Raw genomic sequence first — 20437 nt, forward strand, 5'->3', positions numbered from 1 at the left:
TTTTTTTTTTTTTTTGCTTCTTGATAACCAGCGTGGGGGGGGGATCAGAAACACAATTTGTGACATGTTGGTGAGTTTAACTTCAGTGTTAACCACCAGTTTTGGGAGAATCTGCTCTCCTTTTTTGCAGCCTGCCTTGACCTTGGCATTTTCAGTGACGGCTGCCCCAGAGTTACACACCTAATAATTAGAAAAACGTGGCCCCAAATCACTTGTGGAAATGGGGCTTTGGCAGCTTAATCACTCTGGTGCTTTTGAAAATGTTACCCTGACTAAACAGTGAAACTGACAGCATGCAAAACGCCAATTAAATAGACTGGCGAATAGAGTGTAATCTGTTGTTCTTCTCTAATCTCGTCCAGTTCTGTTTTATTCGGCGATGTTTGCAACAAGAGCCAGTGAAACATTTTCTGGGCGGAAGTGGGCTCGTCAAGATGACGCCTCATTAACTCCCTTTCCCCGCCTCCATTTCTTAAACTTTGCTCTGCTGTTTGCAGTTTGGAATCACTGGCTCCTCCCCATCTGTATGTGTGGGGAAGGGCATCGCCTTTCGGGCCTGGGGCAAGGAGGCAAGAGATCCCAGCCAGAAACAAGGTAAATATTCCAAATATGAAGCAGATGGCAAGCCTGTCACTATGCAACCCAACTGACAGGCAAAGCTGCTAAGGACATTGCTAAGAGGGCTGGGGAGAGGTGAGGTCAGGGAGCCAGTCCTGTCCTTGCATGCAGGGGGTGTGTCTGACTCTAAAGGGATTTGCTAAGGACACAGCCTTGTTCTTTCAGGGAGATAATATTTTCAGTTTAGGCTGAGATTATCTGTTTATACCTGTTAACCCTTGTATGAGTCTGATGCACTTCCCTAAGTGCATGTAGGTCGTGCATATGTGCCAGGATCACACTCCTTGTCAGTAAATAATAAATGAGCGAGTGAACTCTGTTCTCTTTCTTCAGCCCTCGGGCTGGTCAAGCCTTTGACAACTGGTCAAAGGTTCTGATCTCAAGAATTCCCCATTTCTGAAGGCCACGCTGACCGCAGCCTCCCTCGATCGCTGGGTGACGTTGGTTGAACCTGTGCGGTTAGCAATGGCCATCTTTTAGCTTTCCCACGCGTGTGCTCTCTGAAGCAAACTGCCCGGGGACTATGAAGAGCAGCTCCTGAATGGATCAGGAGAAAGGATCCAACTTGTATTCAGACAGGCCCAGATCCTCACAGATATTTAGGCATTTACCTACCTTTGAGGATTAGGGCCCAAGAATCTTCCGAAGGAAAGGGCAGGGCAGACGGGTGGGGAGTTGGTGCCCTGTTCTGCAGCAGTGCTGTCACCCTCAGTAATGTGTTTGATAACTCTGGTGATGGGCTAGATAGACAGACAGATTTCTGATTCTCAAGGTGCATCAAAGGGGCTTGCTTGGGGTCCGACTCTCAGTTATAATAATGCCCCCGGTGCCCTCTTGGCAGCATAAAGGGGCAAGGAATGAAACACCCCCTTGTGCAGAGGTTCTCCTTCGTTGATGTGGAACTAGCATGAGAGCTCTGCAATGACCCTACTTCCAGCTCCTGCCATAGAGGGCACGTTAGGGACAGAAAGGGAGCATGGCTGATGTGCACTGTACTACTCTCTGCTTCCATAGGAGGCAAATCCTAAATCAGAGCAACTCTGAGGCTGCTCTAACTTACACCAGGGACTGGAAAGTGTCCTGCGGAGCCCCCCAAAATATGTATGGTTAAAGGAACCACAAAGATGGTTACAATCTCTTTTGCCCCACCTCATTCCTGCCCCCAGAGTAGGCACGGACAAACTGAGCCTCAGGTCCCCAGCGTCTAACAGAGAGGCAGCTGGCTAGCTATGAACCGGATAAAAGTGAGGTGATAGGGAAAGTGCCAGGAGAAATTGCAGAGATTGTAGCAGTGCCCATGGTTGACAGGGTGCATCTATTGCTTGTCTCCGAGGTTTGGCACTTTGTTCCATCCCCGGCTGCTGCTGGATTCCCAGCTTGTGGCTGCTATATATGTTTCCTATTATCTGCACTTAGCACAGAGGTTGAGTCCTTTCCTTTGGTAATGGGAGCTTGCCACACTTAGTCTTCCCTAGGTTTTGTTACTTCCTGTCTCCATCATTGCCAGGGGTTCTTTGTGAGGCTGCACATCTGAACCACTTGGAAATTGCTGTTAGCACAGAACACAGTAGCTGTGGTTAGCAGGGCCTGGTGGAGGGAGCCCACGACACCCACCCTCTGAGATCTGCTGGGTGATTTCTGGGGCAAGCCTAAAGTGCCGGGTCTGATCCTTAAGGCCCTAAATGTCCCAGCTGTTGGAGAGATCTCCCTGGCAGGTAGTGAGGCAGTTAGTATCAGTGGAAGTAGAACTGGCACCCGGGCACGCTCTGTGCAGGATGCACGGATCTGGAATTCACTTCCTTCCTGCATTTGCTAAGCCTGATGCTGATGATGCTCAGGAGGCACCTGATTGTCCCCCAGCAGGGAAAGGCAAATCACTGGGATGGGTGGGCTGATGAGGAGACAGAGGCAGGAAGTGCTGTCTGTCTGTCATAGAAGATTAGGGTTGGAAGAGACCTCAGGAGGTCATCTAGTCCAATCCTGGGCTGAAAGCAGGGCCAACCCCAACTAAATCATCCGAGCCAGGGCTTTGTGAAGCCTGACCTTAAAAACCTCTAAGGAAGGAGATTCCACCACCTCCCTAGGTAACGCATTCCAGTGTTTTACCACCCTCCTCGTGAAATAGTGTTTCCTAATATCTAACCTAGACCTCCCCCACTGCAACTTGAGACCATTACTCCTTGTTTTGTCATCTGCCACCACTGAGAATAGCCAAGTTCCATCTTCTTTGGAACCCCCCTTCAGGTAGTTGAAGGCTGCTATCAAATCCCCCCTCACTCTTCTCTTCTGTAGACTAAATAATTCCAGTTCCCTCAGCCTCTCCTTGTAAATCATGTGCCCTAGTCCCCTAATAATTTTTGTTGCCCCCTGCTGGACTCTCTCCAATTTGTTCACATCCTTTCTGTAGTGGGGGGCCCAAAACTGGACACAATACTACAGGTGTGGCCTCACCAATGTCGAATAGAGGGGAATGATCATGTCCCTTGATCTGCTGGTAATGCTCCTACAAATGCAGCCCAATATGCTGTTAGCCTTCTTGGCAACAAGGGCACACTGTTGACATATTCAGCTTCTCATCCACTGTAATCCCCAAGTCCTTTTCCGCAGAACTGCTGCTTAGCCAGTCGGTCCCCAGCCTGTAGCGGCGCATGGGATTCTTCTGTCCTAAATGCAGGACTCTGCATTTGTCCTTGTTGAACCTCATCAGATTTCTTTTGGCCCAAGCCTCCAATTTGTCTAGGTCCCTCTGTATCCTATCCCTACCCTCCAGCATATCTACCACTCCTCCCAGTTTAGTGTCATCCGCGAACTTGCTGAGGGTGCAGTCCACGCCATCCTTCAGATCATTAATGAAGATATTGAACAAAACCGACCCCTGGGGCACTTGTCTTGATACCAGCTGCTATGCTAGGAAAGTAGCTGGAGAGTCTCTTTTTTGTTTGTGAGATACCCAGAGTTTAAACTGGCGTGGCTGATACATTGATATTGATTTGGAAGTCTCCATTTCTTGTTTTTTTAACTTTCGGTCCCATTTCTTGTTCATGTGCTAGACAGAGCTTTTGATCTCTGGGTAAAGGGTTCAGAGCCACATTCCAGCCACCAGTGACATGAGTTGGCTGGGTCTCTGAGCAGCATAGGAATCCCGCTCCTGAAGGTCTACAAAACAAGCAGTGGTGTTTTTCTACCTCCCACCAAACCCACAGCCATGGATGAGCCCCTCCCTGCTGGAAATTAGGGGATGGGTCATCATCTATGGGAAGAACTTGCTTTAGGATGTGGTGGATTCTTTGAGCCTTGAAACCTTTAAATCAGACTGGATATCGTTCTGAGAGAGATGCTGTAACTCATACAGAAGTTATGGGCTTGATGCAAAAATTACTGCATGAGGTTCTCTGGCCTGTGCTGTGCAGGAGGTCAGATTAGATGAGCATAGTTGTGCCTTTCTGGCCTTAACAGCTATGAATTTATTAATCTGAGATTTTTCTTTTTGTTGAAAACTGAATTTGTTGAAAACCAGTTTGAAGGGAAATTTTTCAGCCAGCACTTCTCATAAATGCAACCACTGTTTCGTTTATAATTAGTATCATTTTCCCCCAGTAACTCCGAAAAGTACATAGCATGGCCAGTTTGAACAGGGAAAGGTAATATCACAGTACAGACCCATTGGTCATCTGGGCATATAACAACATTAAATAAAAAGGAAAATTTAAGAAAAATACAAGGAAAGAACACAGGCCTGATCCTCTGCTGGTGTAAATCAGCGTAGTACAATGGAAGTCAATGGATCTCTCCTGATTTATATTAGCCAAATGTCTGGTCCCATGTGAGTAAAGAAAGCCAAGAAATAACGTATTGACTATTGATGTCAGCAGAGTAACTGCAATAAATAATTATTAAATGTTCTTTTCCCCCCCAAAATAGAAGAATTTTATTTTACATTTTACATTGTAATAAGCAGACTAGTGTCCAGGTGTCACCACTGTCTTCTACTGCATGATATCAAAATTGCTAACGGTGTGTCATATGTCCGATACTGCATTTGCTAAAGGAGAGTCTCCTTGAATTTTAGCTCAAGTGGGAGGAGGTTCTGGTTCTGGAGCAAGAATACCTGGGTTCTGTTAATTACTAGGCAAATGGCAGAGCATTTCTCAAGCAGTTTGTTCGTGACAGTTTCCACAATGTATTGATTTCATCTGGTTTTGTGGCGCTGTCATTTTTTTTTTTTTAAACAAGAATTTAGCTGCAAAAGCCAGGCAAATCACTGAAGGCCATGCTGTTACAAAGATAGCAATTTGACTCAAATACAGAGGCCCTTTTTCACTCAAAATAGCTCACTCTTGGCATTTTTGCACAAAAAATAGGGGGGGGGGAGGGTTTCAATTTGGCGATGAACTGCACAAATGTTCCAATTTCAAGGCATTCAGATGTCCTTGAAAATAGCTTGCAAGGCATATCCTTCCCTTGGAGCCAGATCCTGCAACTTTAATCCATGCAAAGAGACCCTCTCCTAGGTCTTGACTTTTATTTTTCCCCGGGGGTGCTCCACCCCCACTCCACCCCGAGATCCTTCCCCCACAGCACCGCTTCCTCCAAGGCCCTGCCCTTGCTCCACCTCTTCCCGCCCCCACTCTGCCCCCACCCCTCAGTCCCCTGCCCACTGCCTCCACCCTCCTGCAAGCACCTCCTGCCAGCTGCCGCAGAGCTGATTGGTGGCCCTGCCGAACAGATGGGGCTGGTGGGTGCTGAGCACACACTATTTTTTTTTCCATGGGTGCTTGTGCCCTGGAGCCCCCACAGAGTCAGCGCCTATGGACACTCTGAAGAATGGAACAACACCTCTGTGCAAGGACAAAGCCCTTGTTTTGTGGTACTAGTCATTTTGCACCTACCTCCTTGGTTCCCTGGGCAGAGAGAGCAGATTTTGGCCTCTTAGATTTTCCCTGCACCCTTATCCATGTGTGGCATGAAAGGCTGGATTCCTTCACTTACTCCAGTGCAAATCCAGGTTCGTTCCAATAACTGCCAATCAGTGGAAATGCTCCAGGTTTAACTGAGAGTAGGATTTGGCCTCTGGTATCTTTTGCCTTATCTCATTGCCTTGGGACGTGCCTTGTCTGTACTTTAGGTGTTTCCTTTGACACCAATGGCAGCCCAGTTGGACAGAGATGGGAGAGGGTTCCACATCCTCACTCCTGTGCTGGAAAGCACGGCCCTGTCAAAGGCTGCAGGCACTAGGGTCTACATGAAGCTGGAGAATGTCCAACCTACCGGCTCATTCAAGATTCGGGGGATTAGCTACTTCTGTCAGGAGGTGAGCCCAGCATTGGGACGTTAGCCCTTGCTCTTCTGATGTTTTGAGGCACTTGGTGACTGACACAGTGTGCCGTAAGTATGCCCAGAAGAAGGATGTGTGCATTTTTGTGTGTGGGTAGGGTGGTGCAAAATGCATTGGTGTGGGCGTAGTGGTGCAGAATGCATTGGTGTGGGTATGTGTTGCAAAACGCACTTGTATGTGCTTGCAAAATGGTGTGGAAACATTAGTGTATATGTGTGTGCAGTATGGGTGCAATATACATTGGTGTGTGTACATGGTGGTGCAAATAACGTGTGTATATGGCACAGAATGCATTCGAGTGTGGGTGTCGTCCAAATTGTACAACTGCCGTTGCAGTATTATAGCTGTAATTTTATCGCTAATTTTACCTCCAAACGGTCTTGGCTGATGTACAGGACCAGCCCTGAGAAGTGAGTTAAGCGAATTCCAAGCTCTACTTTCTCTTTGGTTTCAGGCTGCCAAGAAGGGCTGCAAACATTTTGTTTGTTCAACAGGTAAATTTACTTCAAACTATTCTTCTCCCTTGGGCTACTTAGCAAGAAAGGGCCATTCTGCTCCATCACCTGATCCTTGGAAAGGTGACCCAGGCGTTCCCTGGGATGCCGATGCAGATGTCTTTAAAGCATAGGGGAAGTGGGACATCAGCTCTCGCCCTGCCAAGGCCCAGGTGAGGGCATCTGGCCTTTCAAATCCAGGCCAGAGAAGACACATTTGGGACTCAGCCAGGAACCCAAGGAGAGGGAAGCGGTGTGAAATGATGCAGTGGATCATTTCTGGGCATAATGTTTGTGTCTTGAGGCAGTCTCATGACTCAATGTTTCTAGCCTCAGCAGTAAACAGAGAGCAGCAGGTCTGGAGGTACAGAGGGAAGGAGAAACAGCTAGTCATCTGAAGGGTGGAAAGCCAGACATTCACCCTCTCAGCTGCACTAGCCACCATGCTCCCTGCACTCGAGTTCAGTCTGACTGCAGGATATATTGGGGGTGCATGGGGGCTTGGCCTGTATCGGTGGGTCCATATTACACTGCACCTGGCATGATCTTGCTCATTCCAAAGTCCAGTGAATAGGGAGTCTGTAAATCCAAGTGTGGAAATAGCCCCAAAGAGGCTGCGGGTTATTCTATGCTGTGTGTTGGCGAACAGGTCTTACAATCCTACTCTCCCTTTGACTTCCGGCCTGGTCTCTGCCAGGGAGAGCAGGAACCTGCCACTGAAGGGGGCTGGGGCTTAGAGCCCACTCCAGGTTGACACATCAAGGCTCTTTTATCTGAATTGCTTGGTCCAGATTCTGTCGCAGGTTGGAGCCATTGAGGCTGGTGCCGCTCACTGCACATTTCTGTATCCGCCTGGGTGCCTGTCTCCACACGCCCGCTTCCAGCTCTGCCCCGGAAGCCAGTAGGGGCAGTGATTGATGCTGTGATCTTTGTGACAAGGGAGCAGTGTGGGCTAGCATGCTGTGATTTAGGGTCCCCTCCATGGTGGGGGGGCTTCACCCAAGCCCCAGATCCAAATAGCCCTCATCTGCAGTGTGTTCCGAATCCATGCGAGGACCCAGATGTGGAGACCTGGGTCTGTTTCTGATTCATTGGGTGGGGCCCGAATCCAGAGCCTGCTGGATCATTGTTCCATTGCCACGCTGGGGAGTCCCCAAGCCCCCACTGTTGTTCACCGATCCCTGTCTCCTTGTCCCTACAGGGGGGAATGCTGGCTTCGCCACGGCCTATGCTGCCAAGAAGCTGGGGATCCCTGCTACCATCATAGTGCCAACGAACACCCCTCAGGCCACAGTGCAGAAGTTGGAAGAGCAGGGGACGGAGGTGGAGGTCTTTGGGAAGGTACCCGTTGTCACGGATCCACAGGGTCTGTTCTGTGCCCCAGCCTGTAACCAGTCCTGTGGGAGTGACCCCTTTAGCAGGCCAGACCCCAAGGACCTCAGGGCAGGTCCATGGAGTCCATGACACCGAAACTGGGCCTTCGGGCACCAGCAATCTCTGTCTCTCTCCGTGGCTCCCTGCAGCTGAGCCAGACTCTGGCTGGAGGCTTGTATCGGGCCCCTTTGGGGCGCCATGCTCCCAGGGAGTATTTGCAGCAACAGCAGGCAGCCTTTCCCAGACACGGTAACAATTTCTTAGTCACCTGGCCTCCAGAATCCGAAAGTCCTTCGGTTAGCATGGAGAGGCAAAGCTTCAGGAACCATCTTGGCTCTCTCTGTCCCTTTGTCTGTCAGTGCCAGGTGAGAACTCCTGTGTGTCTGTGGGCTCAGCTCTTACCCCAGATACCTTTCAGTCCATTGTCCTCAGCCTGCAGGTCCAGGCTGAGTTCCTGTGTTCTGCCTGCTGGACCTTGCCGTCGCTACCTGGCAGTGGTTCAGACATTGGGGTTCCCGTTGGCTTCCCAGATCCTCCATTGATTTGCATTGATTCTAGCTAGTTCTCAGCGACCAGGTCGCATCACCCCAGAGAGCCACGTGACGCTAACCCCTTGTGTCTCCCGGTCTGCCCACCAGCAGCGTTTGAACCCCTCTGCGCTCACTGGCTCGCAATCCCAAAGTGACAGGGAGAGTCATATGGATACGTAGCGGGGCGCTCACCCGCTTCTGCCCTGAAGCCCTGGGAGAGGGCTGAGGCTGCGAGAGGGCTGCTGCTAGGGAAAGCAACCAGCCTCGGCTGATTGGGGAAACAGCCACAGCTGCAGCCACACCCTAATCAGGGCCCAGCTGGCCTTTATAAGATGGCAGTGGGCCAGGAGGATACAGTCTCTCTCTAGATGTTGAGAGGGAGGGGCCTGACTGCTGGGAGCTGAACAGGATACCTAAAGTGGAGCAGGGCTGGGGAAAGGCCAGAGGAGCTGGGGAGCTCTGGCCTGAGAAACCCCCAGGCTGCAGGCCTTGATGAAGCCCTAGGAAAAGAGTACTGGGGTTGCACAGGGCAGCTCAAGGGTAGGCAGAAGAAGCAGGTCCAGACCCTCCTTGCTGATGATGAGTGGCAATTATACTGCAGTCCACTGCAGGGAGCGGAGGCTAGATGGTGACTGGCAGTAGCCAAAGACTGAGGTGAGGTGGGGATAGAGGGTGTGGGTTCCCTGGGGGGAGACCCAGATCTCTGGGGGTACTGCCAGGGGGCAGCACCCTGGTGTGAAAGGGGCACTGGGGCCTGGGAGGGACTTGGGGGGGCCCAGCAGCAAGTGGGCCACTGGCCTGCAGAGGGTGCTCTGGAGGCTGGAAACACTAATTACCTGGATGACCAGCAGGAGGTGCTGCAGGGGTGAGTCCTGCCCCACTACAGGATAGTTCATAAAAACAGTACAGAAAATTCCCACATTGATCACTTCTGTGCCCTGGGAATGGGGGAAAACAGCACCTGGCAAACCCCTGTAGAATGGCAGTGGGTAGTAAAACTGCTAGAGGCCAGCAATGTGCACCAGTGGGGTTCTGGGATAGCTCCGTCTGGATCAGAACCTCCCCAAGGGTTCATCTCCAGCTCCTTGTTTTTACTCTGCCTGGTGTTTCACTTGCCGTACATTACCAATGGGTGGCTAGTAAAAATGTGTATCCTGGTGAATTCCACTGATCTGAATGGCCTGGGGGAGATCTGACACCCTTGGATAACAGGGGACATTCGGACCAACAGAAGTGCATGCCTGGCAACTCTCTCCTGCGGTTGCTTCCCCTCTCCCAGCTTCCCCTTCCAACCTGCAGCTCTGCTGCCTTAATGCTCATTACTCACCACGGCTGGGTTGTGGGGAGGACACAGGCTGTTAGAAGAATTGAAATTCAGATAAACAGGCGTTACCTGTGTACTGAGGTGACAAAAGGAGCTGAATTCCAGCCTCATTCACCCTCTGGCACACAACCCAGTGCAGGTCATTGGGGAACAGGGCTGAATGCAAGATTTGGCCAGGTGTGTCATTTCTTGTCCCTGCAAGGTCCAATGCACACAAACATGCTCACAGAGCTGGAGGCCTCATTCTCCTCGCACACACTAAAAATCACTGGGCCTGATTCTCTTCTTCCCCCAGTTTTCCATCAGTGTAACTCCATTGCACTGGATGGGCTCCTGTCTCACCCTGACAGGAGAGGGTAACCAGGACCTGGTGCGTAGCCTCCCCTGACCAGCCAGGCCCCATTGGGCTTGGCACTGCACATACATATAAAGGCAAGATGGTCTGTCCCACAGAGCATGCAGTCTAAGTGGTGGGCAGCCCATTCCTAGCCAGCCAGGGTAGCGAGGGCTGGCTGAAGTTGGCAGTGGCAGGCAGGTCACATATCCTTCCCTGCATCATTTTGTCGGTAGGTCTGGGATGATGCCTACGTAAAAGCCCTGGCGTTAGCGGAGACTGAAGGCTGGGTCAATGTCCATCCCTTCGACCATCCTTTGATCTGGTGAGAGATTGGAGCTTTGGCCCTTATACCGTTTTGTCTCTTCAGGCCTGGGGCCTCACCACACCCGCCCCTGCTCCCCGAGGCCCATGCCTGGAGCCTTGCCAGGATCCCCCCCCCCCAGGGGCCCGCACCTGGGGCCTTGCCACCCCTCCACCCCCAATTTCTGTGTCTCCCTCTTTCTTCCTTTTACAAAGCCAATGCCCTGCTCATAGCTGGGGCTGCTGTTTGTGTAATCAGGCTGCAGAGGGTTTGCCCTGTGCTGCTTTGGGGGATATGTGTCTCCCCTCTCCCACTGCACGGTTTCTCAGTCAGCTTCCAGGGGGTTATTGCCGATCGGCCCCCGTTTGACTGACCTCAGGCTCCGGCAGGATCCATGTGGTGAGATGAGCAAGGAGCCAGGCAGGGTGCAGAAGAGATGGCACTGGGGGGGGGAGAAAACTGCACAAGGTTGCTGGGTTCTCCAGGTTCCAGCTGCTCCCGGTGGACTCTGTGCAGTGGGAGTGTGGGTGGGTCAAGCTCTTTTGTCCTCCCTTTGGACTGAGCTGGCAAGCGTATGGTCGCAGCCCAGCTCCAGAGCACGGAGCTGCTCATCAGACCAGATCTCTGCTCTCTGGGGCCGCTGTTGGGCCAGGCAGGGCTGGATTAACCTTTTATGGGCCCAATGCCCAAGATATTTTTGTGCCCTTATAGAGGCAATGGAGCCTGGCGTCGGGGGGTTGATCCCTGGAGCGAGGGGCTGGCCAGGGGCAATGGCATAGCACGGGTGGCCCCTCTCCGCCCAGCCCAGTGTGAGGGCACTATTTACAAACCAGCAGTTGCCAGACACACAACGGTCCGCCCGGCCCTGTGCTGTCAGCATACCCCATGCCATGCCACACATCCCCCAACACCAGAACCCCCCACCCTGATGCCCTGTGGCCAGAGGTCCCCGGACCTGGTGTGCCCAGCACCCCCACCAGATCCTGCCACAAATGCACAGTGCCCTGCACAACACCACCCCTGCCCGCAGCCCCCACAGAACCCTCACTCCCTAGTGCCCCAACACACACAGACTTTCCCCACCCCCTCACAGCCCAGCACCCCACACAGAACCCCCACTCCCTAGTGCCCCAACACACAGATCTTTCCCACTCCCTCACAGCCCAGCACCCCTCTCCCCAGGCCCTCCAGAGACCCACTCCCCCAAGGCCTGCTGCCCGGTTACACTCTGGGAGGCAACTGTATCTGCTGGGCTGAGCTGGCGGTTGAGCTGGTTCCAGGGTGGGGAATCGCCCCGGCCCCTCGGGAGTGATGCGGTCAGCCAGGCCAGCGCCTGCCCCGGCCGGGCTCCGTACAAGGACCCACTTGCCTTAAGGGGCCCAGGCAACCCCCCCACCCCACCCCACTGTTCCCCTCCCCAAACTGACCGAGGCTGGCCAGGCTTCTGCACCAGTCCCAGGTGGCTCAGCTCCGGGGAGACAGGTGGGGCCCCACAGGTGGTGGGAAGCAGAGACTGCCTGGAGCCGGAGGTGCCCTGGGGTCCAGTCAGGGGGCAGAGAGAAGCCGGAGGGGAGGCCAGGAGATGGAGAGGAGCCCTCGGCCGACTGGCAGGCAGACAGAGAAGAGCAAGTGGTGGGTGGTGGAGGGAGCCAGCGGGCAGGTGGGGTCTCAGAGGACAGTGCAAGCAGAGCAGGACAGGGCCCCTTCTGAGCATGGGCCCGGTTCCATGGTGCCACTTGTGCCATTGTAAACCTGGCACTGGGGCCAGGAGGCTAGTCTTTGAATGCCACCAGCTGGGGGTTTCCACGGGGAATTTGCTGGGCCTGGCCTGCCTGCCTGGTGTCCAGCTGCCGGTGCCGGTCGTTCCAGTGTCTCTCTGCGCCTGAGCAGTGGGAGAACATGACCTGGCCGTCTGTGCAGCGGGTGTTCCACGCATGGCTGGCACGGCAGAGTGGAGGCGGGCAGCGCTGTAGTGATGTCAGACTTGATAGGCAGGGTGTGGCTAAGCCCGGAAATCCTGCAACTGCTCTGATGGGGAGCCTCAGGAGAAGAGACATTTGGGGAGCCCCTCATCCCCTCCACCCCCAGGTTGTGCCTGTGCATCTATCCATCCCTCCTCTCATGGTCCCAAGCCGCCTCCTCACTTCTCTGCTACCTCCAAGATTCTTGCCACCGCATGGCCCACCTGGCAGCCTGTGTCCTGACCAGCCTCCCCCTGGAACTGCAGCTAGGTCGGGCTGGGACTAAAGCTGCCCAGCCATGTGCCCATTGTCAGACCCTGGCACGGCAGGGATGCATCATACTGAAGTGCCCGTTGATTAGTTTCTCACAGCCGGTTTGCTGTCCCCACTCTCATTCCCATAGGCAAGGCCATGCCAGCATGGTTAGGGAGCTGAAGGATTTGCTTGGCCACAAGCCAGGAGCCATCATCCTGGCGGTGGGCGGTGGAGGGCTGCTGGCTGGAGTGGTGGCCGGCCTGCAGGACGTGGGCTGGCAGGATGTACCCATCATTGCTGTGGAAACCAAAGGAGCTGATAGCTTCAATGCAGCGCTCAGGGCTGGGAGATTGGTCACCCTGCCGGAGATAACCAGGTGAGGGTGAGTGTGGCAGAGACATGGGGGAATTGATTGCAAAGGGGGCTCTGCAGGGGGTGGCGGCAGGGGAGGGGGGGTTTTCAGGGGGTGCGGGTAAGGGAGGGGCTCAGGGGGTGTGTGGGCGGGGGGGATCTGTAAGGGGTGCGGGTAGGGGAGGGGCTCAGAGGGGGTGCGGGCAGGGGAGTGGGGATCTGAGGATATTATTATTATTATTTAATTGCCTTGCAACGGCATGTCGAGGCCTTGGCCAGGTGGAGCCCCGTTGCGCTAGGTGCTGTACAAACTCATTACAATGACAGGGAAGGGAAATGGCAGGCGCATGCGACGTACAAGTGGGTGGGTGGGGAAGGGAGGAAGTGGGACCAATAATAGTCAAGCTAGTGCTTTAGAAGAGGCGCGGCCCTAACCCAATGTGATGGAGGAGGGGCTGTCACCCCGTTCCGCCCCTCCCCGCCCACACCTCTTGGCCCATGCCCCTCACTCACTCTCCTGTGGGGAGTTTCCAGCTGGTATCAGCTGCTGGACTGACCACTCTGGAGGCTGGAATCCTCTGCTTGGTTTTCAAATAGGAAATTCAAGGCCAGGCTTCCCTTCCCCACCTCCGACTGATGCAGCACACCCTTGCTTTGGAGGAACCCACTCTAGGGGTGCGAACTTTTGCTGAATCACAGGCCTGGTTTTGTTGGGAACCTGCCTGGTTCCCTGCCAGCTTGCCTGGCTGGGTGCTGCGGTGCCCTGCCACGCAGGCTGCCCTGGGGCTGGAGAGATCCTGGGATTCCAGGATCTGCAGCTCTGGGGCAGCCCTGCCATGCTAGGCTACCCTAGTCCCACCCTCCCTCTGTGAATGATCTTCCCACCCTGAACTCCCTTGATTTATGAATGCCAGCAGCCGGCCAGGGACCTGTGCCCCCTGTCTGGCAGTTCAAGCCGGAAAAAGCTAGAAATCAGGACGGATCCTATCTCTGTCCAGGGCCCAACTTAAGAAGTGAGGGCGGTCCTGCTTTCAGACAGCAGTGACCTCCTCATTCTCTGGGCCTGGCGTGGCCTCTCAGGTACTGAGCTGGCCAGAAACCCGCTAAGATGATTTGGAAGCAGGGTGTTTTCCCAGGGATCTGGGGAGCTAATACCGTGTCCTCAGCTGAAATGAGCAAAGGAGATACTGAAACACAGGAACCCTCCGTAGCTTCGCTGGAGGCTGTTTCCTGAACTCCTGTAAGACTTTCTCTGCCATGAATTTTGTCCATGAGGATCTGATCGAGCTGACTAGTCAGACAGTCTTCCCTCTTAGGGCTGGGGTTTCCAGAGCAGGGTAAGCCTGTTAGGAGAGGAAGGATGGGCCAGTGGTTTGGGTGTAGCCTCAGGCTGGGGAGACAGAGGGTCTGTTCCCTCCTTTGCTGCAGACTTTGTGTGACCACGAGCAAGTCTCTTATCCTCTGTGTGCCTCAGTTCCCCACCTGGACAATGGGGAGAAGTTTCAGAATAGCAGCCGTGTTAGTCTGTATTCGCAAAAAGAAAAAGAGTACTTGTGGCACCTTAGAGACTAACCAATTTATTTGAGCATAAGCTTTCGTGAGCTACAGCTCACTTCATCGGATGCATACTGTGGAAAGTACAGAAGATCTTTTTATACACACAAACCATGAAAAAAGTGTTTACCACTACAAAAGGTTTTCTCTCCCCCCCCCCCCCACAAACCCACTCTCCTGTTGGTAATAGCTTATCTAAAGTGATCACTCTCCTTACAATGTGTATGATAATCAAGGTGGGCCATTTCCAGCACAAATCCAGGGTTTAACAAGAACGTCTGGGGGGAGGAAAAAACAAGGGGAAATAGGTTACCTTGCATAATGACTTAGCCACTCCCAGTTCCTATTCAAGCCTAAGTTAATTGTACCCAATTTGCAAATGAATTCCAATTCAACAGTCTGGAGTCTGGTTTTGAAGTTTTTCTGTTGTAATATTGCAACTTTCATGTCTGTAATCGCGTGGCCAGAGAGATTGAAGTGTTCTCCATCTGGTTTATGAATGTTATAATTCTTGACATCTGATTTGTGTCCATTTATTCTTTTACGTAGAGACTGTCCAGTTTGACCAATGTACATGGCAGAGGGGCATTGCTGGCACATGATGACATATATCACATTGGTGGATGTGCAGGTGAACGAGCCTCTGATAGTGTGGCTGATGTGATTAGGCCCTGTGATGGTGTCCGCTGAATAGAAATGTGGGCACAGTTGGCAACGGGCTTTGTTGCAAGGATAGGTTCCTGGGTTAGTGGTTCTGTTTTGTGGTATGTGGTTGCTGGTGAGTATTTGCTGCAGGTTGGGGGGCTGTCTGTAGGCAAGGACTGGCCTGTCTCCCTAGATTTGTGAGAGTGTTGGGTCATCCTTCAGGATAGGTTGTAGATCCTTAATAATGCGTTGGAGAGGTTTTAGTGGGGGGCTGAAGGTGACAGCTAGTGGCGTTCCGTTATTTTCTTTGTTGGGCCTGTCCTGTAGTAGGTGACTTCTGGGAACTCTTCTGGCTCTATCAATCTGTTTCTTCACTTCCGCAGGTGGGTATTGTAGTTGTAAGAATGCTTGATAGAGATCTTGTAGGTGTCTGCCTCTGTCTGAGGGGTTGGAGCAAATGCGGTTGTATCGCAGAGCTTGGCTGTAGACGATAGATCGTGTGGTGTGGTCAGGGTGAAAGCTGGAGGCATGTAGGTAGGAATAGCGGTCAGTAGGTTTCCGGTATAGGGTGGTGGTTATGTGGCCATCGTTTATTAGCACTGTAGTGTCCAGGAAGTGGATCTCTTGTGTGGACTGGACCAGGATGAGGTTGATGGTGGGATGGAAATTGTTGAAATCATGGTGGAATTCCTCAAGGGCTTCTTTTCCATGGGTCCAGATGATGATGATGATGTCATGAATATAGCGCAAGTAGAGTAGGGGCGTTAGGGGACGAGAGCTGAGGAAGCATTGTTCTAAGTCAGCCATAAAAATGTTGGCATACTGTGGGGCCATGCGGGTACCCATAGCAGTGCCGCTGATTTGAAGGTATTCATTGTCCCCAAATGTAAAATAGTTATGGGTAAGGACAAAGTCACAAAGTTCAGCCACCAGGTTAGCCGTGACTTTATCGGGGATAGTGTTCTTGACGGCTTGTAGTCCATCTTTGTGTGGAATGTTGGTGTAGAGGGCTTCTACATCCATAGTGGCCAGGATGGTGTTATCAGGAAGATCACCGTTGGATTGTAGTTTCCTCAGGAAGTCAGTGGTGTCCCAAAGGTAGCTGGGAGTGCTGGTAGTGTAGGGCCTGAAGAGGGAGTCTACATAGCCAGACAATCCTCCTGTCAGGGTGCCAATGCCTGAGATGATGGGGCGTGCAGGATTTCCAGGTTTATGGATCTTGGGTAGCAGATAGAACCCCGAGCAGGGATATTCTAGTGGTGTGTCTGTGCAGATTTGATCTTGTGCTTTTTCAGGGAGTTTCTTGAGCAAATGCTGTAGTTTCTTTTGGTAACTCTCAGTGGGATCAGAGGGTAATGGCTTGTAGAAAGTGGTGTTGGAGAGCTGCCGAGCAGCCTCTTGTTCATATTCCGACCTTTCATGATGACAACAGCACCTCCTTTGTCACCCTTTTTGATTATGATGTCAGAGTTGTTTCTGAGGCTGTAGATGGCATTGCGTTCTGCACGGCTGAGGTTGTGGGGCAAGTGATGCTGCTTTTCCACAATTTCAGCCCATGCACGTCGGCGGAAGCACTCTATGTAGAAGTCCAGTTTGCTGTCTCGACCTTCAGGAGGAGTCCACCTAGAATCCTTCTTTTTGTAGTGTTGGTAGGGAGGTGTCCGTGGATTAGTATGTTGTTCAGAGGTGGGGAGAAGAGTATTGCCCAGGGCTGGTGTAAAGACAGATCCATTGAAGCTCATGAGGTGCTCGGACACTACAGTAGAGGGACTGTGGAAATATCTTTGAAAGCTAGGAGCCCAACTCTGTAGGCTCCTTTGGGAATCCCAGCCTTGGACTTCAAAGGCCACCTGTGACCATCCCTTTGCTCTGGATGAAATGATTGGACAATGCTCTAGTTTGCTGCAGTCAGGGCGATACAATCAGGTCCTGTCTAGGGTGCAAGCTCTTTTAACACGCTCTGGAGAACACCATATTGAAAGGCTTTTATAGGTGGGACATAGATTGGGCTGCTGCTCATGCTCTGGGTCTGCAGCAGCATAGCAATCATTGCAGAGTTCCAGCACCTTCCACCTCTAGGGGCACTGGAGTTGAATCCAGCCTGAGTCACTAATGACTGCAAATTCTTACTGTATCTGTTGACCCTTTGGTGGCTCTTGTGTGCAATGAGTTGGCAGGCCTCAGTCCAGGGCTCCACATCACCAAAACCCAGCAACACTGTTGGCCACCTTGGGGGCAATCCCAGCAGAGAGGCAAAAGACTGGATGGGCCATGGAGACCAAACTCCCACCTTGTAACCTTGTGATGGTTTCCTCCTACTCAAGGCTGAGGCTCATTGGTGGGGCTCACAGCTGTCCCGTGCTGTGTCTGGTCAATGTTGTTCCACAACGGCTGCCAGCCTAGAACCCTGCACCACCACAAAGTCCTAGCTGCAGAGATCAAGGGGTGAATTTCTCCCCACCCTCTGGCCTGGGGTGGATTTCCCAGCTCAGAGTGCTAATGGGGGCTCTCTCTCTTTTGCTCTCCATTTCCCAGCGTGGCCAAATGCTTAGGAGCCAAGACGGTGTCTGCCCGGGCACTGGAATGTGCCAGCGAATGCCAGGTCATCTCACAGCTGGTGGACGATGTGGAAGCAGTCCAAGCTGTGGAGCTGTTCCTGGGTAAGTCCTGCAGACGCTGGGTGCTGATGCTTCTCTGTGGCTGACTACAGTGAGCCAACAGCACCACCCAACGCCTATCAGAGGTGCTTCATGCTCCAACTTCTTTCTTTTTGATAAGGAAATTGTTGACCCTTGATTTCTACCAGTTCTCTGCGAAATAGGAACTAAGGTTTAGTTAGCATTTTTCTGTCAAACAGGGACTGGGGAAATCAGCTCTAGGGATCAGAGGTACTGACAGACCCATCTGTGTTACAGTTATAGCCGTGCCATGCAATTACAGCCCCGCTGTGTTCCAAATGTATCCTAATAATGTATATTTGGTTTCACCCGAGAAGAGGGGTCCAAACTACAGCCAATAAAGGACTGTGCCATAGGCCTGAAGAAATTAGGTGTAGAGACGGGCTTCCTCAACTGGCTTGGAGCACAATTTAATGGGAGGGAATTTGAACATTAGTGGACAGGTCAAGCGGGTCACGTATGCAGTATACCAGCTTAGGCTGAAAGCACAAGGGCTAGTCTCCAATTAGTGCCTAAAGTCATTCCTCCCTCTAGTGGCTTCCCCCTGTGAGGATAACAGCCTACTGCCAGTGCATAGCGGAGTTCCTCCTTTAGCTCATGTGATGGAAGTTTCTGCTTTTGAGCATGAAGGATCTTTCTTTCTTTCTCCTTCATGCCGGCATTGCCCAGATGATGAGCGGCTGCTGGTCCAGCCCGCCTGCGGAGCCCCTCTGGCCTTACTCTACTCGGGTCGGGTTCAACAGCTGCAGCGGGAAGGGCTCTTGAGCCCGGACCTGGACTCCATTGTCGTCATTGTGTGCGGAGGAAGCAGCATCCAAATGGCTGGGCTCCAGGCCCTGAAAACCCAGCTGGGCATGAAATGACTGCAGATGCCGACCCCAAGATGGCGTATGGGGCAGGGGTGCATGGGATCCTATGGAGACACTAATAATTCATATCACTGGGTTTTTGTTAGTGGCATCTAATGGAATTCAAACCAGTTTATAGAATAAATATCAAGCTACTCTTATGGCTTGGATCCTGCGCTTACCACTGACTGCGTTAATGCTGCTGGGCATGGCTGCCGTGTCCTGGGTCAGAATGAAGGAGGAGTCAGCTGAACAACATTGGTTCTCTGAGCTGTGGCAGTCTGTGCCATTTGGGAAGGTACTTTAGGACACTCATTGGAGCTAGGCAAGTTAGGGATTGTGACGATCCATCACTGTGGTTTTAACCCATCTTTCTCAGTGTGAATCGTTCACGACTGACCCTGATTTCTGTTATTCACGGCGGTTTATTTGCTGAATAATTCTCAGACAATGGGGCAAAATGTTCATGTCAGCTCTTTGTTATTTGCAGTTGGTCACCAGTCATAATAGTTGTTTCTGCTTCCTGATTGGATGACTGAAACTTGTTTAGCTAGCAAATAAAGGAAAGTGAGTGACGGATTCCGCATAGCGCTCTTCACAGGCCAAATGCTCAGATGAATAAATATTTGTGCTAAAAATCTGTGAAACCCTTCTGGCTTCATGATCATTTTCATGAATACTCAACAGCACACTTGGGAGAAAGGAAGTCTTTGTTAAAGCTCTAACATCCCTTCCTGCTCAACTAAGGTGTCAGATCTGACAATACCCATCTCTGAGACCATCCAAGGAGTTCTCCAGCAAAACAGGCCTAGCTATTCCAGGTACTGTGTTGCCCATTCTGATGATTTTATTGTAAGTCTCATGATATTTGGTGCTTTTCTTTAGAGCTGTCAATTAATCACAGTTAACTCACACAATTAACTCAAAAAAATTAATCGTGATTAAAAAAATTAATCATACTGTTAAACAATAGAATAACAATTGAAATTTATTAAATATTTTGGACGCTTTTCTACATTTTCAAATATAGTGGTTTCAGTTACAACACAATACAAAGTGTACCGTGCTCACTTTATATTATTATTTTTATTACAAATATTTGCACTGTAAAAATGATAAAGAAATAGTGTTTTTCAATTCACCTTATACACGTACTATAATGCAATATCTTTATCATGAAAGTGCAACTTACAAATTTTGGAGTTTGCAACACTGCTTATATTTCTAAGCTAGAAAAAAATCCTTTAAAAACAAAAGCCTTTCAGGGCTGAGAAAGGAGCAAAAGGAGCAGGACTCAAACAAATTTAAACAGAATCCTTTGTGGTTCTCCTTAAAATCCACCAAAACTTTGGAATGTCCCCTGGACACGTCGTCTTCTTCCGCCAAACTCCCCTAAATGGCCTTCTCTCTTAAGCCTCACCCACTCTGTATCCTCCAAGGTACTCCTTGATCTCCTGTTCCTTGCCACTGTTCTCTCAACCCTCCGGATAGATGCACACGGCCTGATTTTTCAGAGGTGCTTGGTGTTTGCAGCTCCCACTGTCTTTAACTAGAGGAGTGGGAGCTCAGCATCTCTGAAAATCAGACCTGTAGGGTTTTCCCACTGCTACACTGGGTCCCCGCAGCCTGCTGGGCCCAGATCCCAAGGAATCTGCCTTATACACTCCCCTGAGGTCACAGCAGGTACTGGAGAGAAGAAACAAGCATCTGATGCAAGGAAATTATGATTTCAGTCCACAAGGGGGCAGCAGAGTCTCTCCGACCTGGAAGTTCCATACCTGCAGAGCACACAGCTGAGCTCCGCTCAGCAGTTCAAAGAGCAGAAATTTGCC

At 51.5% G+C, this 20437-nt stretch overlaps 1 protein-coding gene across 2 annotated transcripts; it reads left to right on the forward strand.

Annotated features, from left to right (window-relative positions):
- Positions 1-467: 467 nt before the first annotated feature.
- Positions 468-19243, forward strand: LOC125623043 (serine dehydratase-like). 2 transcript variants are annotated; one of them, XM_048821881.2, is made up of 8 exons: positions 468-594; positions 5744-5929; positions 6408-6447; positions 7649-7788; positions 10246-10334; positions 12678-12905; positions 17615-17739; positions 18427-19243. In XM_048821881.2, the coding sequence occupies exons 2-8, from the start codon at positions 5762-5764 to the stop codon at positions 18618-18620; spliced, it is 984 nt and encodes a 327-aa protein (XP_048677838.2). In that variant the 5' UTR covers positions 468-594; positions 5744-5761; the 3' UTR covers positions 18621-19243. The 2 variants fall into 2 exon arrangements, with proteins under 2 accessions (XP_048677838.2, XP_048677839.2); XM_048821882.2 differs by lacking the exons at positions 6408-6447; positions 7649-7788.
- Positions 19244-20437: the final 1194 nt, after the last annotated feature.

Source organism: Caretta caretta, chromosome 15 (genome assembly GCF_965140235.1).
Source record: "Caretta caretta isolate rCarCar2 chromosome 15, rCarCar1.hap1, whole genome shotgun sequence".
Classification (NCBI taxonomy): domain Eukaryota; kingdom Metazoa; phylum Chordata; order Testudines; family Cheloniidae; genus Caretta; species Caretta caretta.